The sequence below is a fragment of the Cystoisospora suis genome (genome assembly GCF_002600585.1).
Source record: "Cystoisospora suis strain Wien I chromosome Unknown contig_2523, whole genome shotgun sequence".
NCBI classification, from domain to species: domain Eukaryota; phylum Apicomplexa; class Conoidasida; order Eucoccidiorida; family Sarcocystidae; genus Cystoisospora; species Cystoisospora suis.
In genome coordinates, this window is record NW_027155322.1 from 19,298 (window position 1) to 43,293 (window position 23,996).

The window sequence follows — 23,996 nt, forward strand, 5'->3', positions numbered from 1 at the left end:
ATCTTGTCCTGTATGTGTATGTCTATAGATCTTGACCCATTGTATCTGTACATGTATTATATAGTAGACCTCCGTGACCTGTCGGTAAAGGCCGGATAGGGGCCACGAGGCGAAGGAGATCGGTTGTGAAAAGGAAGATCTGCAGGAAAGGAAATATGCAGCGTCGAAACTCCTGCTACCTTTATCCTTTTCTTCAAGAAAAACCTTCCATCGGAAAGAGAAAGAAACTCAGGTTGTCTCTTAGAAAGCCTCTCCCCCCGGAGTGACCCCGTGTGACACTGAGGTGTACGTACAGTTGAAACACAAACAAAGGACGACAAAATCAAGCTGAGCGTGACTACTGGAGAAAGACTCGAATGTTTATCCTTTCCTAACTCGAAGAATCGATGGCTATCTAATGTAAAGTTTCATTGATAGACAGCTTGTTGTCACAAAATGACAAGACAGAAAGAGACTTTCGACGAAACGTAGATCTACGACTTCAGAATCTCATTAGCCACAAAAGAGAAAGCTTCTCGCAACTCTTTGAGGTGGAAGGTAGACACATCTTTCTCGTCTCGAATGGTCACCATCCTGCGATAAGAAAACCAGCAGCAGGGACAGCCGAACAAGCAGCGGATGAGGTCTTCGACAGAAAAGCCACTCCATTCTTTCTTTTCCTTACTTTCGCTGCTATCTCTTTTTTCCTCTCACGCGATCATAACAGCATCGACGTTCTCTTCGATCTTCGTCAGGGTGGTAGAAACGACCGCAAGACAAGCAAGTTCGCCAAGGAGATCTCGGCGGGCGGTACGGCTCCCTTTGGCTCAATCGTCAGTGTGCTTGCCTTGACAGGGGAGCTAGCGTCTCTCGAAGGCCTTTGATGAATTTGAGAGAAGAAAAAGATAGACCGGTGCATGAAGATGAGTTGTGAAGACTAAAAGAAGAAAAACGACGGGAACGGTGTTTCGTAGACAAAAGGCACTTTTTTGAATGATGATTGGCTCGATTTGACACCCTTAGGGTCGGGATCGTTAGAGACGGGACAGGCTAGTTTGCTCGTGTTACATGCAGTTGCACAGCATGCTGTCTGTCTCCCTAGCCCTGGTCGATTTCCTTCGCATGCAGTTGATCGCTTAACAAAACCACGATGTCAACTGCAAGTGAAGTTCTTTTCGCCGATTTTCTGTGCCACCCTCCTTCTCCGCTCTGTCTTCTTTTGCTTGCCGCTCTCTTCCTCTTATCTCGTGATTTTCCCGTCTAGGTTCAACATTCCTCTGGGGTGTATGTACACCTCTGGAATTTCTTTGCTTGCTTCATTCAGGCGTAAGAGAAAACTCTCGATTTTTCTCTCACTCCTCACGACAATCGATACACATCTAGGGGCATCATGACAACCCCCCAGGGGATTGTCGGCTTCTCTCTGCCGTTCCTTTTCTTCAGATTTCATCTTCTGCTTGTTCTCCCGTCTATTGCTTCTCTTGTTTGAATTGGATTCAAGTTTTTTCTTTTCTCTGGTCGCAGGAGTCTCCAGCTGCCCCCCAGACATTCCGCACAGTCAAAGACATCAATAGATCTCTCTCGTCTACCTCCCTGACGAGGAATGAGAGGAAGATTAAGAATGGAACTCTAGACCAGATAACATATGAAAGACATCTGAAGAAACATGTCTCCCTTTATACCGTCAGCGCCGTCTCCTTCTTCCTCTATGACCTCTTGCTCTCCTGATAAGATTCTGTCTACCTCATCTTCCTCTCTTCCCAGCAAAGGGGAAGCCTTTCATCCATCTCCACCTATTTCTCTAAAGCCCTCTGTTTTAACCCCTGTGAAATCTTCATCTTCTGGGTTCTCACCTCCTTTCTCTTCATCTTCTCCCGTATGTGTCTTACCAGCATCGCCAAACTGGTATACGAGTGGTGTGCTGTCTGTACACCCCGTCACAGGTCTGGCGCTTTTTTGTTCGAAGGCCTCGATTGTTCTCTTTGATCTTCCTTCGAGCTCGACTCTTTCTTTCGTTGATTGCGGTCTCTCTGCACGTCCTATAGGTCTCTCTTGGCTTCTTCATCCTCTTCATTGTCTTCCTCTCTTTTTCCCATCCCCGTCTTTTTCTTCTACGACTCCCCAAGGATCACACCGCAGTCTCACATCTCTTGACAGTCACTGTACAGCTTCTCATAGTCGACATGTCTCACATACACGAGACGCTTCTGCATCTCATACAAGCTCTCAAGGAGGAGAGGGGGGAGACCAAGAGGGAGGTGAAATAAACAAGAGATCTCTGGAGGAAAGTGTAACCGGAGGAGAAAGAGGTGTGAAGAGAGATATCTATCTAAGAGAACCCCATGACGCTTCAGAGATTCCCCCGAGTAGTAACCGATCCGTGAAGTCTTCATATCCAACACTCAGTCACGTCTGCTGTTGTGCTTGTTACGATGGAGAAACTTCTTCTTCCTCCATTTCTTCTTCTCCTCTCCCTGTATCTCCTTACCGTTCTAGAGTAGCAGCATCCTCTTCATCCTCTTCCCGGTCTCTTAGAGAAACACAACTCTCTGGATCTTCAGTTCACGCTCTTCATTCACCTTCATCGTCTGTCTTCTCACATCCCGCCGTCCCCGTGACTTCTTGCGCTTCAAAGTGGGGTGTACGTACACCCGAAAGTTCTCGAATTCTCTCAACCGATGCATATGCATGCCCATGTATCGATCTCCTTTCTCCTTTTTTCTTTTCTTTTCATCTAGACCGTTCCGTTCGTCTTTGGCAATTCGTTTTACCACCTCAGAAGCATCATGGAAAGGCAAGAAGATCTTCTGCTTCTTCCTCTTCTTTTACACCCTCTGTCTCTTCTTCTCTTCATACTTCTCACCTAGACGAGACGGCTCGAGAACCAGCGGAGAAAGATCTTCATTCCCCCGGTGTGTCTTCCCTCTTAAAAATTCAACCACTTACTAATGGGTGTCAACTGCAGTCTATGACTGAAGAGCTTCTAGCAAGAGAAAGAGGCAGAAGAAGCACGGCAATCATAAATGGAGGAGACCATCGCTCTACTGGAGAAGAAGAGAGTGATAGAGGACGGGCGCAAGAGATCTCTTCTTCTTCTTTTCCTCGGTCTTCGGAGAGAACCTTCGAAGGAGAGGAAGATGAGACGGCCTCTCAGAAGAATAAGAGAAAGGTAGGAGTGGGAGAAGGAGAACAAGATAGAGAGAAAGGGCGTGCATTCTGTCAAGTCGTTCAAGTAGGCATGCACCGTAATCAACACAAAGGAGATATAACAGCTATGGCTGTATGGGGGGGAGGCCTGAGGAATTTAGGCGTGAAACCAACAAGAGGCTCAGTGGCTAGATGTTCTTCTCCCGCTGACCAATTATGCACTACGAGAAGCCCAAACAGTCGAGACGTACCTCTACGAGAAGATGCCGTAGGGAGACGAGACGATTCTTCTTCTTCTTCGTATCAGGATCCTGGGTTGAGAGGTAGGCAGAGAGATAGAGATGATGAGAAAGAGAAGGCATCAGATACAAAGGAAGAGGACGAGAGGAAGAAGGAAGAGGGCGAGATAGAAGAGAAAGAAGGTAAGAAAGACGACTCTCTTATATGTAAGGAAAACATGGTTCATGAAGATGAAGATAAGAGTAAGAGGGAGGCCAGTAGAAGAATAGAGACATCATCTATCTACGAGAGAAGAAGTGCTTGGGGTGTATGTATTACAGGAGATAAGAAAGGAAGACTAGTTATATGGCACATCCCATCGTTCAGAGTTTGCAGAAGAGAGGAAGATGAAGGAAGGACTATCGGTCATCCTCATCCACAACAACAACAAGGGAAGATCACGACTTTCACGCCTTTATCGAATCAAGCTATTGCAGCTCTCGCAGTGGTCAAGCCTTGTGGTGTACATACACCTCCCTGTCCCGAAAGGCGATTAAGAGGGACAGAGACCATCCCAAGACGTTTACATCTACAAGAAGAAGAAGAAGGAGAGCTTCATCTGTCTTCACATGGAAAGAAAGAGATGCACTCAGCAGAAGAAAGAAAGACCAACAGCGAAGGAATTCTGACGGAGTATAAGACGAAGGTAGACAAAGAATTAGAGAATGATCTAGAAGACCCCAATAGTAAAGAAAAGAAATCTATCAATCTTGATACATCTACTACTACCCTCTCTGCTTCTTCTCATCCTTTCGACTCCATTCTCACTGCGGTAGGCTATACAAATGGCTCAGTTGTCCTTGTAGAGATCGGTTCACAGCAGATCTTACGCATTCTCGGACGGCAGGGAGAGGAAATCTCGACTCTTTCCTTTGTAGCTTTGCCTATACCTCTTTCTGGTAGAAAAAGTTCTCCATCTTCAAAGCTTCGCACCCTAGCACCGTCAGAGAAGACAAGAGATGATGTCCTCGTGCTGGATCCAACGTCTCCGTCATCTACTGCGATGAAGGCCTCCCCATCTGGAGAAGACAAGAAGGAAGTAGAAGATGATCGAGAGGTCTACAAAGAGGAGGAGGAGGAGGAGAGGAAGAAGAAAGAAGAAGAGCGTTACATAGCTCCGACATCTGCTGATAGAGTTGAAGGAAGAGATAGAAGGGAAGGCTTAAGTCTTTGTCTTTTGTCAGGGAGTCGAGATGGTCAGGTGTTTCTCTGGAATCTAAGTCAAGAGATTTCTCGTCAATATGACGACGAACAACAAGAAGATGAAGGTCCACATTTACTTACCACTGTCTATATTGGAGAGAATAAAGGCGGTTCTCGTGCTACTCAGAAGGGTACGTCATCTTCTTCGGGGGTGTCATCTCGAGGGAAGTCTGAGAAGACCTTAGGAAAACCATCTCTTTCATCACAAGGTGGGGCGAATACACGCAACAATCGAGATACTCAAAGACAGTGGCTATCGTCATACTGGCACCCGTGCTTTCCTTCGGATATCTTCTTCGGGACGGCCTTAGGTCAGCTGATCCATTGGAGACCTTCAGGCATATCAGAAGTCGAAATAGCAGGGGCAGGAGTAGGGGCCACCTGGTTATCTCAACGGGAAAGTTCAGAGAGAGAGTTAGATCAAGAGGATGTCTTTGTCTCTGTTTCAAGGATGTCTATAGAGACATCTTCTTCTCCTGAAGGGGTACAAAGGAAACTGCTTCAACCTCATACACGTCCTATCTTTTCACTTGGTGGCTTTGCTTTCACACTGAGACAAGATGTGTTTGAAGGAAAGGGCACAGACTTCTTTGAAGAGGCGAACAGGGGGAAGAAGCAACAGAGGGGGATGAAGATGGAAAGACATCTCTTGCTCTTATCGACATCGATGGATCGAACTCTGTGTCTTACAGATATCAATATGACTTCTTCATTCACAGCAATACGGGAGTGCAAGCATGAAGACGATAATGCCCCAGAGATGATCCATAGACCTATCTCCCTTGTTGAGAAAGAGAAGATAGTAGGCATGAAGAAATCTTCTTGTAAAGAACCGCTGAGTTCTTTAAGGAAGAGTGTAAGATCTTCTTCTCCTCCTCATCTCAATACATCTTTACTATGGCAACTTCATACCCTTGGTGGCTGGATAACCTCTCTCACTCTCTCACCTGTTAGACCCTCACAACTCTTGATTGCATGCGGAGACTCAACTATCCGATCTCTTGACCTTCTTCAACTTCTACACCGTCAAGGCTCTTCTCTCAGTTCGTCTCATCCCCCTCATCGTACGCATGTGGTTTCGAGAAGTCATGTCTCTTCAAGAGAAGATGATTTCTCCCCCTCTCGAACAACGGGAAGAATGAAAGAAGATGAAAGATGTCAGCCATGTACGGGTAAACCAGGAGACGTTCCTGGTATGGGTGTTAACCTAGGGCTTCCCGAGCGTCATGGAGAGGCGGGGTCCACCTGTCATTCGCTTGGATGCTCTTGTTCCTCTATCTCTTCTTGCTGTATGAATCGAAGACAGACGGGGGAAGGTTTTCTACGACAACTTGAAGAACGAGGCAACGCCGCTTTACATAGTTGTGCCGTCTCTTCAGGTTTTCTTTGGAGAGGTCTTCTATCAAGTGTAGAATGTATTGCTTGGCATCCTTTACTCTCGAATGTCTTTGCTTTCGGCTTAGGAGACGGTAGCTTTGGAGTCGGTGTCCTAGCTTCTTCAAGCCCCACACTACCGACCACGATGACGACAAGCGCTTGTTCTCTTTCATCTTCTACGGCGGCGAGGACGCCTGGACAGCCGCTGGTAGGAAGAGATGGAGCAGGAGAAGGGGGGGGATTCAATTCGAAGAAGAGTCGATTCTGTAATCCATTGTCGATGGTGTCTTCTACTCCTCAGAATGATGTGGTGATTCTCTCGGGAAGGAACCCTCTCCAACATAAAGTCTCTCAATTGCAATGGCTTCTTCTCCCTTCTCCTTCATGGGCTATTGACGAAGAAGGAGATGAAAGAGAAATACAGAGCTCTACTTCGTTAAGACAGGCTTCAAATCTCTCTTTATCAAGCGGTCCCGTAGCGGGTTTGATGGCGTCACCTATACCTTCAGCTCTCATATCAGGAACGGATGAAGGTGAGCTTCTTATAAGCACGTTCTCTTGGCATTCGACAACCACGCCATCTGGATCTTCTTATACAGAGAATTCTTCTTCAAAGTCGAAGGCCTTCTCACGCAAGGATGAAGACTTCGAAAACGTACGATCAAGAGAAGGAGTGGCTCCTTCAGGTGACGCGTCTCTTGAAGGAGATCGCAAGCAGAAGAAAAGACAGGAAGAGAACAAAGGAAAGAGAGCTTCTAGTCAGAAGGATGACTCTTATCACACACATAAGAAGAAGAGTAACGATCACTTCGACAGATTTCGCCATGTCTCTCCACCGACCCCTGTACCGCTTTTCATGCACTTAACAACTCGAGACGTGAGGGGTTCTTCCTTTAGAGAAAAAGAGACAGACGATAAAGCGCCCTTGTATCAAGAGAAAGATAGTGGTGCCTCAGCAGCCTCCAGAGGAACAACATCTCTCGTTACCTCATCCCAGATGCAGAGAGAGGTGGAAGGAGAGAGAGAGGAAGAAGGTCATACGAAGATAGAGGAGCAAAGAGGAGAAATAGGAGAGATCAGAGGAGTTCATCAAGAAAGACTATGTGGGTTGTGTTTCGTCATGAAGAATACACTCTCTTCTCAAGATATTGAAGAGCTCATAGAAAGTGTCCGAGGTGAGTTGATAAAAGAAGGAAAAGACAGATATGAGAGATCTCCTAGTATAGCCATGTTCCCCGAGAGACAGAAAGATCACGTTCAAGCAGAGGGAGAGGAACGATGCGATGGAAGACTAAAAGAAGAGAAGGAAGAACAAGACGAAGAAAGAAGCTTTCCTTCACAGCAACAGAAAGGAGGAGAGAAAAGAGAAGACCAACTTCCTTCACAAGAAGATCTCCTGACTGCAAGAACTGATATCATCGAAGGTTATCTAAGAGATCTTACATCATCGAATGCAGACGAAATGTTCCTTTGTGTAGTTCGGCCATTCTCTTCGCCATCACCCTCCTTCTCCCCCTCTCTACTTCGAAAAAGAAACGATTCTCAAGCCCAGAGAGAAGAAGAAGAAAGTACCGATCTGAGTCTCCCAAAAGCCGAAGGAAAGAAAGGAAGTGGGGAAGGTAAGATATCTGCTGTCATTCATCCGAATGCTTTGAAGATGAAAGAAGAAAGCAGGAGTGCACCCCGTCAAAAGGCCTCAGAGCTTCTCATCTTGAAAGCGCGTCTTTCTCAAAGACCTCTAGCATCGAGATCCAGAGCATCGATCCATCAAGCTCCTAATGACGACGACCGTTCTTTCTCCACTGCCAAGACAGCAAGCATGGAAAAACCGTCTTCTTCCATGGCGAATATCTCTTTTACTCTTCTAGGCTCTTTCACTTTACCTCTTCCAGATAAGCTCACGTCTACAGCAGTGCTAGCTTCACCCAAGGAGGAGGCGAAGATAGCCGTATCGGGTTGCTGTGAATGGAGGAAGAAGACAGCCAGTCTAAGGTGTAATACTCACGATAGCCAGACACGTCAGGGAGATGAGAAGGAGGAGAAGAAGACGATGAATGAAATAAGGTCTCTTTTCTCCTCGTCTATGGGTCTCAGGGATAGTATACCTTCCTTTTGTTCTTTCTGTATGGACCTCCTTGCTATAGGCGATGCGTCAGGTTGTATATGGGTAGGTGTATGGCCTCTGGTTCTTCGACAAGCTCTCCTTTCAGCCATTGTTAAGGCTCTTAGCATCGGTAGAGCGATTTCAAGTGGAGAGGCTTTTCTCTTGCATACAGCGAACAGGAAGGAGCCACAGCAGGAGTGCTATGTTGGTAGACAAGCGAGACCATCTCTCATGGCTGTTGTCTCTGGAGACGAAGACGAAGAAGAGAAGGAGACAGGCGGACGATCAAGGGGTGAGGAATGTCTTTCCGGGAAGACCAATTCTGCTGTCGTTTCTTCTAGCTCCAACATCCCTCAGATATCGTCATGCTCCTCTTGTTCTACTGAGGGGCTCTTATATCATAGCGGTGCGAGAGAGAAAGAAGAAGAAGACAGCCTTCTCCGTAGTTACTCAGGACTGGTGATCTCGCCTAGCTTTCTATTCGAGGAAGATGGAAGATCTTCTCAGACTGACGGAGCTATCGAACAAGATCGTAAGAGATCAGGTCTCGTCGTGAAGAGTGTATCATGCCTAACACTTGGGTCTCGATGGCTCACAAGAGAAGAGAAGAATAAGGAGGAGAAGAAGAATAGCAACGAACACAACGACATAGAGGAGAAGAAGATTTCGCTTTCTCTTCTTACTTATGCGGTGGGAGAGACTTCGCATAAATGGGAACGAGAGATTCTCTTAGGTGCAACATATATGTCAGGTGTAGCTGCTGTCTTCTTGATAGAACCTTCTCGCCTCTTTAGTTCTGAACGGATAGAAACAGGAAGTTATATGGCTCGAAGGATTAAGACAACAGCTAGCCATACGACCCCTTCATCATCATCGACATGCTTGTCGGACAATCGATTGTCTTGTACTCATAATCAGATTCCCCTACAAGAAGATTCCTGTCGCCATTCAAATCAAGATGCTCTCTCAATTGTGAGTAAGCTGCCTTATCACGAAAGCGACAGTAGTCATAGCATGATAAAGAGATTTACAGATGAAGAAAGAAGTGATAGGGCGCGTCCCACTAGTCTTGACTTGAAGAGTTTACCAAGTGCCGGAAAGACTTTTCCTATAGAGGATTCTTCAGAAGACGTCGAAAAGAAGGAATGTACAGTCGTACTAGAAAGGAGAAGAAGAACTGCAGATAGCGGTTGTGTAAGATTTATTTCTCAGCGATCTATCGTCCAAGCGACGCTTGTGGGTCGGTTAACAAGCGCTGCATGTGGCAGTATACTATCAGGCAAACAGCATGCAGGCGGAGGAGGAGGGAAAGGTCTTAAAGGAGAACAACTGCAACAAAGCGAAGGAGGAGCTCTGTTAGCATGCTGTTGGTATGAACAGCCTTTACCTAATAGACTCATTCTTGTCTTGGGTAAGTGTTTCAAGTGGATGTCAAAGAGCACTGTCCCTTAGCAGTTTCTTTTACTCAACAAGCCTTCTCATGGAGTGTATGTACACTCTTAGAGAGATCGGAAGAAGACAAGAGGATTCAAACACATCTTCGTTTGTCATCTTCGGGTTTGGCTGTCTCTCTGTCTGCGTGTAGATAGATAGATAGATAGAGCGTTCTATCTGTCTCTCAGTATGTCTATATGTTTATCGCATCTATCTATCTACTGATCTGTGCGAGAATCAGGCGTCAAGTGGCTTTGATTTGTACTGAGATGTGCTTACCTGCTGATATTCCAGTCTATATGAGGGGGTATATCTGTCTGCTGTATACTCTTCCATGTACGGTACATAGATAAGCCGCGCGGCTTCACCCCGACCGCACTGCCATGTATCTCTGCATTAGTATATCTTTTCGGCATAATCCACATCAACTTCACGTTTCTCATATCTTTGTTTCTACATCTTCTTTCTCCATGTAAACAAGCTCAAAACATCGTCACTTTCTTCTTTTCGACCACACTCGCCTGATTTCTCTTGTACTATTTATAGTTGTTTGTTCGTCCATCAGTGTATTTGATATACATATCTCTCTAGATGTCAGGATCGATTCAACCTCTATGTCCCCATCTCTAGTCAAGCTCTCTTTCTGTTGTATCGACTTGCTTGAACTTCACTACATATCCTTCTCAGGCCGAAAGACTCCAGTAATAAGGTGTCTATGGCGTAGGACTGCGTGATGTAAGCATGGGAGGTTTAGAGGTCGATCTCTCACTTCCCCTCGGGAACCAAGGCAGTACTTTTCTCTGTACCTGTCTGCGTTGAAGGGCATATAGGCAGATTTGTCTATCCATCGGTCTCTCTCTCTGTCTAGTGTCCACGGTTTCTTATCTTTCTGTGGCGTACAAAGAAGGCGACTGCGATAAGCAGTAAGAATCAAAGGAGAAAGAAGGAAAACGCCGCCTTCTCTACACATGCCTCGAAGGCCTCCCATCGAGTATCCACCTGATCAGATCCCCTGGGCCAGATTCGCGAAGTTATCTATCTCTTTTCAATCTAGCTGTCTGTAATCTGTCTATCTCTAATCTATCTATTCATCACAAGAGGGGAGGTAAGCTCAAAGGTATCTGATGAGAGTGTTTCTTTGTCGACAAAGGAGAAAGATGTTCTTTTCTTTCTTAAAACTGACAACGAGAACCACACTTTTCCTGTCTTTCTTTCTTTCTCTCCATGTGTTTCTCCATCGAGGAATTTCTTCATCCATTCACTATGCTATCTTGTTCTTCTTGTTCTTTTGCTTTTTCTTCTTTCCTTGTTCGTTGCTCCTCTACAGGTGGAGTCGAGCAGACAGTCATTCTTTGGGATCCACTTGCTCTTCCATTCTATCCTCCGCCGCGTCCTATCTTTTCTTCTTCTTTTTCATCTCCTTCTGTCCCGAGTGCCTCTACGAGTTTATCTGTACCTTCATCCTCTTCTGCTGTATCGTCCACCTTGTCGCCCTCACCTCCTTCTCAAACCGCAGTCTCTGTCTCCCACGGGCCTTCTTCACTGTACATACACCCGAATGGTGTTCAACATACACCTACGGACTCTCTCTGCATAGCTACAGACAGAGAGGAAGGCGAAAAGAAGTCTTCTTTGTTTCACCCAAGTATACACTCCAGCACGGACACTTCGACTGCGATTCCACAGGAGAGTCAACTCCCAATCTCCACTCAAGAGATCTCTGAGTCTACCCATCGACATCCAGATGATGGCGGTCTTCAAGAAAGCTTTTCGAAGTCTCCTTGTGAAGGTAGTAAACAGCATGAGAAAGATGGAGATTTGGGTGTGAACGTGAGAGAGTCAGACCATAGGAAGCAAGTCAAGAAGGATAACAAAGAAGAAGAGACCGAGAGGAGAAGACTGTGGGAGAATGATGAAGGAGGCCTTCTACCGCCTTGGCTGAACTTCGCGTCATTTTCGGAAGCGCAACTGTTGCGCGTTCTCTGTAATTTACTGCATGCGAAGAAGCAAAGAAGTCTGAAAGTGAGCCTGAAGAAGTGGGTGAAAGAAGGTGATAAAGAAAAGGAAGACGGTTTACTGGGTTCATCTTCGTGTCAAGGGGGAAATGCTGAAAGTTGCAGAAGAGAAGAGGCTAAGAGACGTCAGCCGTTCAATCGGTCTGGAAAAGGCGAAGACGAACAAGGCCGAGGAGTAGCTCAGGATAAGCCAAGTCACGAGGGGGAGAGAAGGAGGAGAACGAGAGACGAAGAAAAAGATAAAGAGGGGGATAAAAGAGAAGGAGAGAGAGAAGATTCAAAGAGTGACGGTGGTGTTGCTAAAGGCGACAAATGGGGACGAGAAGAAGAAGATGACAGATATATGAAAGAAGATGAAAGGATGCGAGGACTTGAGAGAGTTCTATTGTATTACCTCTCTGGGGAATTCTCACTGCCACTGAGCCTCTATCAGTCTCTGCCAGCCACAGCGTCTACTTCTTCGTCTCTTCACCTTGCTCCAGAGAAAAGGATATCGAGTGATATCTCTCTGCACGGGACAGGAGACAGCTCGGCTCCTTTCTTCCCCTCCTTTTCCTGCGACGGTTATCTGTCTCTTATTGAACATCTTCACAGATATCTTGTCTCGCAAGATAAAAGTCCTTCATCTCCCTGGCTACGGCTTCTTCATTTGTGGCTCTCATCATCCTCATCTTCTTCACGATCTTATATAAATGGCGACACCATAAGACCACCACCTAGCGGTGATGGCTTGTACTCGTGTCTGCTCTTGAATGGACGGCTACCGTGGATGTTTACATCTTTGGACCGTCCCTGGAAAGACGACCAAGGCATCGCCGAGGATCAATGCTTGTCGTCTTCCCAACCGCCAGCCAAAACGTCGTGCATCCCTCAAGAGGGACCTCACGTCTCTTCTGTCTCTGAATGGTCTCCATCTTCCCCGTTTTCTACGCCCACGGTTCACTCGGTTTTGGACAGAGACTCTCCATCTCCTCTCTTTTGGCTAGCTCTCGCTGGATCTGCGGGGGCGTGTGACGGAAGGAGTCCTCATGCAGCACGTGCTTGGAGGGCTGTCGTATGTAGCTTCGTGAACCACAGACTGAAAGAGGTTGAGAGAGCGACAAGACAACGTGAAGCAAGGTATGTATGTCCCTCTATAAGTACAAATGTTGTATACACGCGCCGCCCTGTATGGGTAAAGAATCGTTGTACATGAGCTCATGTATATGCGCCTACATACGTGGGGACGGCATGCTGAAGGGTCTAGGTAGACATGCAATTAGACCTAACAATGTCCTAAACGTACAACACATCGACTCTCAAGCGAAGTGTTTCTGGATGTCATTCTCTTCTACTATTCAGAGACAAAACGCACTAGCATTAGATGTCAGTTGGATGTGGGGAGTAGAGCAAGTACGAAGCTAAGGAAGCTTATTAGTACATAGGAATACAAAGAACCCGATATTTAGGCAAGGCAAATCACCTGTGTCGCAGGAAAGAAGTCCAAAGCCTTTCCAAACATAACTTCAGTCTGATAGGGGGGAAGAACGAAGAGTGACTAAGAGATAGAAGAAAAAAAAGATCTTTTACTCATGGCTTTCACTATCACCCCAATACGGCCGCGTCTTCTTCGTTGTCTGTAGGAGTTATGCCTCTCTGTATGTGTACGCGTTTACGTAATTTCTTCATGGAAGAGAGCCAAATCGCCAGCTAACTCTAGTGGTGAAATAAGATTGTTTTAGATAGTCCGACATAGATTGTGAGACATGGGAGAAGCTGTATACTGGAGGTGGCATTTCGAGAGGAGCATTACAGATAGGAGCAAGAGAGTGGTCTCCTTGTCTTCAGAATCGACGGAATCTTCAAGAGCGATCTTGAGATGTCATTCTGAAGAAAGCCCCTGTATCATACATGTCTACAGAATCACTATGTGAGGGGCAACCCGCCGGCTGTCAACAGTAGTCATATAACAACCCCAGTGGAGAGATCTATATAACTGTCCTAAGTCACCTAGTAGAGGGAGATCTTGGTACGGCTCCAATAGACTTCCTTTGCCGCCTTTCGCTCCGTGTAAGATCTTCGCAATAGCTTGTCTATTCACCTCGTCCTTAGATGTCGACGATACACTTTGTCTCTTCAAATAGTGAAGATCGGCATTTCTTGTAGAAACAAAAGAGACTTCCGGGTGTCTTCTCGTGGTGCGACTCCCTTCTTGATTGTTTTCTAATTCCGCCCTGGATTCTGTTGGCTTGCAGACTGCCTAGCAGTATCATCCATGAATGTGCTGCACTTCTCCTCAGTGTAGGAGCATCCCAAAAAGCTATTGAGGCCTATCGTCGATGCCGCCTCTATGGTCATGCTTTACTTCTTGCTTGTCTCACCTCCCCGCCTAAGCCGAGGGTTCTTTACGATGATGTTCCTCCTTCTCTTCACCTGGCAAAGACGAAGAAAAGGGAGACGACGAGAAAGAAGAAAGAGGGGAAGAGCGAAGCTTTAGAAAGAATCTCTGCGGATATCCATTCTCATGAGGAGTTCAAGCAACAAAGGAAGGGCTTGTCAAACCAAGAGCCAAACACAGTTCGAGATGAACGCGAGAGTGATGTGAAGGGAGTGAGTTATCATAGGAATAAGCACGGGGAGTTAGATGTAGAGAAGAATATGTACACAGGAGATCGACAGATGATCTTAAGAGAGCTGAAGGAAGCTCGTAAACAACAACCACAAAGAAGAAGTAGGAGATGTCAACAGATTCTATTCGAATGGGCTGAGGCTTTAGCTAAGAAAGGTCATAGACTGGCTGCATGTGTGGCTGTCGCTTCAGCCGATGCATGGCTAGTAGCTTCATCTCTTTTACTCGAAGAAGTCTCTTTCTCAGACAAAACAAGGGAAGAAAGAAGACAGCATACTTTTGAGAAGGTCGATATGAAGATCTCGGAGACCGTGAAAGATAGTCGTGTGATGGAAGATCTCCACATAACATCGAGAAAGCTAACTCTACTTGTATTGGCAACGTTGTGCGCTATTAGGGGGAGCGATTTCGGAGTTGCAGAAGATCGTGTGTTTGATCAGAAAGATAGTCAGAAGAGAGAAGAAGGGGAAGAAGACGACGAGGATTGTGGAATCGAGTCTGAGGAGGAAGAAGAAGAGAGTCTTACAAGCTATAGAGGAGAAGAGACCGCCGTAGAAGAAGATGATAGTGATGAGAAGGAAGAAGAAGAGGAAGAAGAAGAAGATGTAATAGGAGAGGAAATCCATCATGTTAGGTATGCCGAGAGAAAGACATGTGAAGATTTACGTGAAGAAGATCATGACCCTTCATTCAAGCGGCAGCCGATGAGGAGAAGAACAGGATCTTCTGTAAAGAGGAAAACAGCTTCTTACCCCGCTCTTACGAATGCCGTCACTTCACACTTTTCAGGTCTTATGGAACAGAGCTACCTTGTAGATCTCCAAGCACATGCAAATCATATCAACTTGTCTCCTCAAAAGAAACCTAGAGAGAGTCTACATGATGCTTTTATATCTTATCTTGTTCGGACCCGTCCTAGCAGGACAGTGCCTTCGAAGACTCAGCAGGAATGTGCTGAAGTTATGTGGCGTGTCGCTCTTGTCCCTCTTCACCTCCGATTAGCTGCTTATCTCGCTGATCTTGGATCGAGCTTTGCTGAACAAGTAAGGAAGACAAAGAAGGCGATTCCTGTTCACTCACAGCGAGAGAGAAGATGGCTGTCACTAAAAGGCTTATGAGTTTCAGAAGCAGCTATGCCGCATGAAAGAGGACTATGTTCTTTTCATATGCAGTTCCTACCGCATGCTGTCATCGGTAGCAGGGGGAGCTTTGAGGAGTGAAGTAGAAATGAAACAAGTGAAGCGAGAAGGTTAAACACTTTCAGTGAATGTTGATCTTCTCTTCTGTGTGTCGTTGTACATACAGAAGACCATCTATAATACCGCCAGTCAAAAGAGAGCTAGTTCAAAATGTGATTGGAGAAAAGCCATCATACAGGAGAGTGATTGGCACCTACTCCGTAGATAGATAGATAGATAGATAGAGCCTTTTGAGGTGTTCTCGAAAGCTGAAAGCTGTAATCGACGCTCCGGGAAGAGAAGTGAAGGTTAGCACACCTGCTAGCCTGTAGGGGAGATGACAAAGTAGGTGATTACGTCGCCTATGCCTGGATTCAAGCTCTCTGTTATTGTCTTCGTAAAGCGACCTTTTGTCTGTACATACCGTTTTGCGCATCGCTTTGAGACCTGTCTCTATGAGGGGAGACGAGACACTCTATGCGGGGAATGCATGATACATGTGCATGTACACACAGATATGGCTGCCTACACACTACATGTCTAGTGTCTATCTAGCCAGAGAGAGCAAGCCCTTCTTTATCATGCCTTGAAGTCTCACATCAGAACTCACGACGTTCTCCTTCTGTCTCCTGTCTGAACTTCTTCTCAGGCATTCCATGTGACTTGTGCAGACTGGATTTCCAAAGAATCTCTCCGATGCTGGCATTCTACTGTTCAGCTTTTCATAGAACAGGATAAGAAACTCAAGAGAAGAACCTCTTATTCCTCTTCTTTAATCGCCCTCTTACTTCCTCTTCTGAACTTACCAGCTGAGAAGGGTAGCTTTCTCTCTACTGATGGAGAGCAAGGGGATCAAGGAAAGGCAATTATCGAAGGCCGTGGGGAGATAAAACCGACGAGGAAAGATGAAGAGAGACAATGGAATAGTAGTAGGAGTGGTGGCATGGGTGCTGATGAGCTTCTTGATAGTCATCGTGATTTTTCCCCTGACATCTCAAATCATGTGGAACATAAAAAGATGACGGAAGCAAGGAGGAGAGAAGAAGATGAAGAGGAACCGGAGGAGGAGGATAGGAAAGGTTTAGAATTTGTACGTCAAGCTCTTCAAGGTCATAGAGCCGTTTTTGCTTCTCATTGGTGTCTAGCTTGTCTACAGAAGGAGCTATCCGTCTATTCTCACCCAGTCTTCCCGACAGAAGGCAAGACAGCGGCAGGTGCAACAGACTCGAAGAACGTCTATGATGAGGCTCGATCTAGCCATGGTGGCGTGGTCTCTTTCCCTCGGTGGGAGCGGCAGACAGTAAGCCGGAGAATGACGAGTGTAGGATTAGAGTTGCTTCTGTCACCCTTCTTAGATTTGAAAGATCAAGTCATTTCACAGAAGAGGGATGATGGAGATGATTCTTCCTATGGCACCGAGAAAGGAAGTATATCTCCTTTATCTCTGTGTGATAGGTTCTCCAGTACGACCGGGGATACAAAGAGAGAGGTGGTATCATCACGGGCCGCAGCAGTCTTTAGAGATCGGAATAGCGAGGTTATAGACGTTGATCCTCGGCTCATATCATTACTTGAAGATCTAGAGAAAAATGTAGAAACGTATTTAGGGACGAATTTCATGGAAGAGATCAATAAGAAGAGCGGTAACAGTAGTCATGGTATCGATGCTGATGACAGCGATGATGTCGATGACCATGACAATCGAGATGAGCATCGATTTGAATGTACTGAGGGAGGCAAGAAAGAAGAGATCAAACACGATACTGAAGACACTAAGGGAGAACAGAAAAGTAAAACACATGGCGAAAGAGTAGATGAAGAGATGTTGTCTTCATTTGTATTTGAAATACATCTCTACAGACCGACATATGTAGGGGGTGAGGGAACGGGAAGATCCCGCAACAACCCCAGGAGATCTCCTTGTTTTGTCTCGGAAGAAAAAGAGCATGAAGAGACAGAGAAAGCTATTTCAATTCACGAGAGGCAAAGGAAAGCCAATTCAGAAATTGAAAGCAAAAGAGATCTACTAAAATCGTCTGTCCTACTTACTTGTGCTTTATTACTCCGCTGTCAGTTGACGCCATCACCTATAGAGTTTCTTCGTTCTTCTTTCTTATCCTCGTCTTCATTCTCTCCTGAGAATAAAGAGCTCATTGAGAACTTGCTATCCAACTTACGAGGAGACAACCCTTTGGCTAGTCGCACAACTTGCCTAGACAGACAAACTAGGGAAGATGATCCCTCAAATGCACCTCACGAAAGAAGCAACGCTTTGAAAGGTATCGATATAGGTGTGGTGGGGGGCCAGGGGAGAAGAGAGGTAATAAGACAGCAGGATGAAGAGCACTCGGAAAGACCAGAGAAGACATGTAGTAATGTAAGGGACAGATTTGAAACGAAAGAAAGAGAGAGTTCTTGTTCCTTTAGGAATGATGAACGGAGAGTGGGAATAGAGGAAGTCATTGAGAAGCCTATCATGCTCATAAGGCTTCGAGTGTTAACACCGGCGATTAAGCTTCTCTTAGCAAAGATTTCATATCGCCCTCATATGAATGAGATTCCGCAGAACGCTCTGTGGATTCATACTGCTGAACGTCTCCTACGCCGACTTCTCCGTCTTGTTGTGTCCCTCTCGCTCACCTTAAATCACGAGAAGAAATCTTTCTTCGAGGCTGAGGGTGCTTGGCTGACGTTACCCTTTCATATATACCGGGATGTTTAGTGAGTTAACTTTTGCCTGGCTGTGTGTCGTCAAGAGGCCAAGCCAGGCCTGCCTCTGTCTTGGGTGGTGTGCATGGCTCTCTTGTCTGTCTTTCGTATTATACTGCCGAGGTGAAGCGATGGAACGTTCCTTTCCATGCACCTCTTGTTTTTTCACAAACTTGACAGAAAAGAACAGACCAAAGTTTGCCATCGGTCATTACAAGGAGGACGTTCCAGAGAGGAGAGCTACCCCCCCTTCTTTTCATTCGGGCGACTTCTGCTTTGTCTCCACTGGGTGGCCCTCTGGTGTGCATCCGGCGAACGAAGAATGGAACACGTGGAATGGATGTTGGCTGGAGAATTGACCTCAGACGATAGACAGGTGGCAAGAGACTTACTTCCTCAGGCGCTTTGACGGCTTACAAGTGTCACTCTAGGAATCAACTCACTCTATAGTATCGCGAATGTTTGTTTCATCTAGAAGCTCTCTCCCTGTCTAGCTGTCTGTCTCTCGTCTGAGCCAGCTATGTCAGGATACACAAAACCTTCGTTTCCCTCTATCGATAGGAGACGCCCGTACGCATAGACTGGTGTCTTCCCCTCGTTGAAACCTTGTAGGAACGCAGTGTAACCAAGAGCCTTTGGTGCTTGCTCGGTTGGTATTCAGTTGTTGTTTGCCGTCTTCGCTCAGCCTGCTAGTCTGGCATGATAGCTTCACGCCACGCGTACTCAACCGAGTTCTTCCGGCTATTATTCTTTACACCCCCTAAACGTACCCAACCCTGTTGTGCAGGAGCGCACTCAGCAACTTTAATAACTTCTCAGCACGGGAACAACGCTGTCAGTCGGCAACGAATAGCAAGAAAGAAAAGACATATTAGCGTCTTAGCGTCAGTCGTGAACAAACTCGATGCTGCCTTGCTGTGAGTGAAATCGGCTCAAATCAAGAGAAAGAGGCAGACGGATGTTCGAAGAAGGCAGGAGTTTTGCAACCCTTTCGCCGCTAAGAGCCAAGTGCCTCAGGTTTGTATGTGATCTACGACTGGTGAGACAAAACCTACGCACGAAGACTCTGAATCTAGATGAGAGAATTGGCAGGAGTCCTCTAGCTCCTGATACAGGATGCCCACATAGAGACTCTCACGCAAACGCGGAGGGTCTGAGAGCTTGTGAACAAGATGAGAATGGTGTGAAGCCGAAAAACTCTGTAGAAAACCTTACAAGACGGATAGATAAGATTCCAAGCTCTTGAAAGTGGCGTAAACTCGGATGTAGCTAGATGATCCCCCGACAAGCATCCCAACTTTTTGCTTCTCATATCAAAAACGGGGAGGGAACGACATTCCGCCTGCAAAGCTAGGCTGGCAGGCGGGAGGATGAGGTCTCCACGTGTTGGGTAAGAAGTTGTTCTACTATCTTCTCCAGCAACTTGACAGGAAGGTTGTATCGGAAGGAAAGAAAAGAAAAACAGGCTTCTTTATCACCATCGTGCTGACGGTTGGTTGTCTGAAAAAATTCGATGCCTCATGTGAATCAAGACAACACGGCAATGTCTCCATGAAAAACACCCCACCGCATCCCTTATATCTGTACTCCCTTCGGGTGTACGTACACCTCGTCACGGCATGTAAGTTAGTTACCAACAAGCTGCCTCCTCGATAACAAGCAGTGAGGACCTTCTTCCCGTTAGTTACTTGTAGGGAAAAGAAGTGCGTGTGCCTACCGCGGCTAAAGTTTTTAAAAGAGAATCGACGAGGAAACACAGGAAAGAAAGAGAAAGAAGCAGACCTTCCTTTCTTCTCTGTTCTCCAAGAAAACCACACATCATCAGAGTGGGTGAATGAAAAGAAGAGGAGGAATACTCGCTAGCCCCTCAATATCCTCCTCCCTCTCCTCTCTTTCCTTTCTCATACTCCAGATTCTTCAAGCGGATCATCACACTCCTCCCCCCTCCTAGACAAGTACAACACCAAGTAGTAACGAGAGAGAGCCTTTCGATGAATGTATGGATTTCTCATGGCACAGGATAAGTGGTGTACAGATAGCTTGCAGGTATGAACGTCTTCATTCTCCCCCCTGCCCTGTCTCTTGCTCAACCGTACCACAATTCACAATCCTAGAGAACAAGACACACCTTCTCTTTAGTCTATAATATGACTTCAACTCACAGCCTCCAACCCCCTTCCTATGGAAGGATCGCCATCTTCTCCCTCTCTCCCTTCCTATATTCACTCTCTGCCTCGTTGACATCTTTTCTTAACAACACCCGTTCTTCAAGCATGAGAAGACCTCTCATGATCATCCACTCGCTATAAGGAAGCAGCAGGTCTCTCTTGTTTGCTCTTGTGTGTGTCTACTGTGAGATAGTGCGACGTGAGTCCTCTGGTCTTCAACCTGTCATCGTGGTCCTTCTTGACTATCGACTGTTTCTCTCTCTAATCCTTCTTTGGCACCTACCTACACACCTGTATATAACCGTATCTCTGAGACGCAAAATCTCTCTCAAGAACACACCCTCCCCTCTCCACTCTCCTTCTCCTGTAGCAGACGACGGGTAGACCGTGAGCGAAGAAGAGAGAGACGTAGAACGATGAAAAAAGAGAAGAGGACCGAAAAATAAGACAAACGGAGGGACCTTAAGAGATCAAGGCCGGGGAAAAAAGTTGTTACCTGGATGCTGAAGGAGAGAAGAGGGAGGGAGGAGGAAGAGGAGGAAAGTAGAGAAACCCCTCAACTCACCATCTCTCTTCATTCATTCCTTGTATAAGGTCATTTGTTTTTACCGATCGATGGTCTGGTTGTTACGGTCATCGTATATGAAAAGGAAGTAGCGAAATTCATCTCTCTACCTCTTTCTCTGATTCCCAGAAACCTCTAGAGATGATCATCCCTTTCATCATCCTCTTTTACATTACACAATAGGGGGCAGGCACCGCCTCGATAAAAGCGAAACAGCTCCAGTAGAGGAAACGGGGTGTACAGAGAGCTGACGCATATACAACATGAGAAACATACAGGCACACGTGCATGTACCGGTAGCGTACTCCACACATACATTAGATGGAGTATATATAATGTACATACTGACGTCACCCTACTTCGATTACACCGGACAGGGAGGAGGACGGAGAGCTTTCTGACCGTGGTAAAGACTGTTTTACAGGACAGAGGAGGACATGAAAGGACTGGGCTGTAAATACACACACATGTAGAGAAACACACGAACAGTTCAAGGTAACGTTGGATGAGGGATATATATGGATATATGCATGCTTACACACATATCTACACAGAGATCGTTCAAGGAAAGAGGAATTGAGAAGAGACAAAGAAAAGGAAGAAGCAAAAACATCATCCCTCAATAGCCTGATGATCTGAAGAAAAAGAAGAAAACACCTCTCACTCACTCCTCCATCCTCCCTATCTCCCCCCCTCCCCCTCTCTCTCTTTCTCGGCGCTGGGCTGTGTGTATCATCCTTTTCAAGAGCAGGCAAAACACGTAAAGAAGGCATCACCTAAGCATCAATCCTGAATAAGATTGATGGAGCGAAAGTGGACGACAGAGAAGAAGAAGACAGGAGTGGCTGGAGCATCATGATCGTCGTCACTATCATGTGAAGGAAAAAGAGAGCTCCTTTGGATGATCCGATACCTCCACCATCGTCGCTATCATTCATTGTCTGTTTATGCATGCATGCATGCCCACACTCTCCGTCCTCTTCTCTCTTTGTAAACCAACGGACGTTGTGACATTCACAGCAGCTTCTCAAGAGTATCTCTCTCTCTCCCTGGTATGCATGTGTGTGATGATCCAGTCCCTCTCTGCTTCACCCTATCTATCTCTTCGTAGGCACCTCAACAGACTACAACGTCTGGAGGAGGAAAGCGACAAAGAGATCAAGGGGGAACAAACACAAGGTTCTCTTTCTCTTCATAAGGATGGTGAAGAGAGAGAAAAAGAAAGAGTCCTAAGTTCAAAGCGTAGAAGTGAGAAAGACAGAGACAAACCAACAGACACAGAGAGAGGTCTTTACCCGACACTCCCTCTTCATGCACAACAAGAGACCCCCTACAAGAATTCCCCTCCCCTCTATTTCACGTCTGTATGTATCTGTCGATGGATGAAAGAAGTTCTCGAGGCAGATTTGAATACCTACATTGACATACGCAGTACATATACATAAAGACTATCGATCTACATAAAAGGTAGGAAAGAAGAGATCGCGTCCCTCGCTTTTTCTCTCCCTCTCCTTCGTCCAGAGAAGAGGACGTCCGAACGACAGAAAGAGAGGGAGAAAAGTGCACAGGCACATGCATGCATGCAAACAACTTCAACTTTCGAACCAGTGAAGTGGATCGCATGCAACGCCTCCACCTCCTCCTCCTCCCGCACCCCCCCCCCCCCCTGAGCCTCTCCCTGATGGCGCTGGGCCCCCTCCACCTCCTTCAGTTCTCTTCTTCATAGCTGCCGCATTTCTCTCAGCTGTCTGCGATTCGATCTTCTGCCGTAGTAACTGCACCTAAGGAACAAGAAAGAAAGAGAAAGAAAAAGTTTAACAAGGGCAGAAGGAAATGCCTACCATGCTAAGAATGCAGGTGACGATGAGAATAGAAGAGATTGATGAAAGAAGTAAAGTAGTCACCTAAGACTCAGATCTTTACCGGTGCTCCAGAGATATATCTACGTACGTACAAAGATAAATAGATAGATAGACTAAAGACAGAAACTTAGAAAAAACGAAATATGAATATCTTTCTATGGCCCGAATCAATGGAAAGCCTTGGCGCGGCATCATTACTTCTTTACAGTCGGCGTCGATGCATCCCTACACAAGGTGAAGTAGCGGAGGGAGCCATAGTGTGCGCTCACATAGCAATAGCATGCACATGCAACATAGAGAAAACGCGCTCAGTTAAGAAAAAGATCTGCCACCTTTCGCCGACCACAAGACCAGCTCTCTAACCCGACATCATCAATCCCCGATACAGTTACAAGCGGGTATGCACCCCCCCTCCCACTATCTATACACATACGAAGGAATGGAGACCGTTGCTTCAGTAGTGGTACGATATGATCTTCACACCTCTCTGTCTAGCCCTTCTCTCGCTCCTCGACTTCTCTCGAACACCCATGCTGCCTATGAAATGTAGGCATCGATTACATATCTTCCCCCCCCCCTAGTCGCGCCCTATGTACACGTGACACATCGAGGAAGTCTCTTCGGTGCTTCTCTCTTTCTTTCCTTCTTACGCTTACCCTAGAGACTTTCTTTTCGATATTCGGAGAGCCACCGGGTGTCTCTCCACTGGGGACGTCTCCCTTTCCTCCTCCTCCCCCTATGCCTGAGCTGCCTCGACGAAGTCCGCTCACTGAGCTAGCTGGGGGAAAGCCCCCTGTTGTGCTACTACGGAATGTACCGAGCGGACGACTTGCTGGACCTGCTGACGACGACCCATTGGTTGTCTCTTCATCAGCGTCATCTAGGCAATGACTCATGACCTCCTTTCCTCTTAAAGAATCTTCAGACATGCCGCTATTTTCCTGGAAAAAGGGAACACACATCATCCTTCCTTCGCTCGTTGCTATTACAGTCTGTGAAGATATACGGGTATGGACCTCCGTATCTGTATGGATGGATAGATAGATATGTACCTGTCTTTCTATGTATGTATACAATGCATATATATGTGCTCGTGTAGGTACGACTACGTTTATGTACGTATGAGTACGTACGAATCGCCCGAAGATCTGCGGAGAAGACTTGGGTTCCTTTCTCCACAGAGATCTGACCTTATTCTTCTCTCTCTTTTCTTCTCTTTCTTCCCACCTCACCTGTTGTCTAGACATTCGATTGGCTTCCAAGCAATCATCCGACAGTAGAGTCCGTATGCGTGTTGCTGAGAACGAGCCAAAACTCTCTATTCGTCTTGATGGACCCCCGCCCCCTCCTTCTCCTCCCCCTCCCTTC

The 23,996-nt window shown here is 46.4% G+C and overlaps 2 protein-coding genes across 2 annotated transcripts; one reads left to right on the forward strand and one right to left on the reverse strand.

Annotated features, from left to right (window-relative positions):
* The first annotated feature begins 916 nt into the window (after window positions 1-916).
* On the forward strand, window positions 917-18,329 carry CSUI_005212 (wd g-beta repeat-containing protein). The gene is made up of 4 exons (XM_068065390.1): window positions 917-9,500; window positions 10,851-12,657; window positions 13,773-15,189; window positions 15,974-18,329. Exons 1-4 carry the CDS (start codon window positions 1,646-1,648, stop codon window positions 18,044-18,046), a joined length of 13,152 nt encoding a protein of 4,383 aa, XP_067922634.1. The 5' UTR covers window positions 917-1,645; the 3' UTR covers window positions 18,047-18,329.
* Window positions 18,330-19,529: 1,200 nt separating this feature from the next.
* Window positions 19,530-23,977, reverse strand: CSUI_005213 (kelch repeat-containing). Its single transcript, XM_068065391.1, has 3 exons — window positions 23,861-23,977; window positions 23,285-23,569; window positions 19,530-22,547 (listed from the first exon to the last, which is right to left on the reverse strand). The coding sequence occupies exons 1-3, from the start codon at window positions 23,873-23,875 to the stop codon at window positions 22,359-22,361; spliced, it is 489 nt and encodes a 162-aa protein (XP_067922635.1). The 5' UTR covers window positions 23,876-23,977; the 3' UTR covers window positions 19,530-22,358.
* Between the last annotated feature and the right edge of the window lie 19 nt (window positions 23,978-23,996).

What these genes read in the sequence shown, in the direction of transcription:
- CSUI_005212 (XM_068065390.1), top strand. Translation starts at nt 1,646, where the DNA reads ATGTCTCCCTTTATACCGTCAGCGCCGTCTCCTTCTTCCTCTATGACC. An exon ending in ACAAGACAACGTGAAGCAAG is followed by an intron (nt 12,658 to 13,772) that starts GTATGTATGTCC and finishes GTTGGCTTGCAG; the next exon opens with ACTGCCTAGCAGTATCATCC. An exon ending in GATCGAGCTTTGCTGAACAA is followed by an intron (nt 15,190 to 15,973) that starts GTAAGGAAGACA and finishes ACTTCTTCTCAG; the next exon opens with GCATTCCATGTGACTTGTGC.
- CSUI_005213 (XM_068065391.1), bottom strand. An exon ending in TCGAAAAGAAAGTCTCTAGG is followed by an intron (nt 22,548 to 23,284) that starts GTAAGCGTAAGA and finishes CTTGTTCCTTAG; the next exon opens with GTGCAGTTACTACGGCAGAA.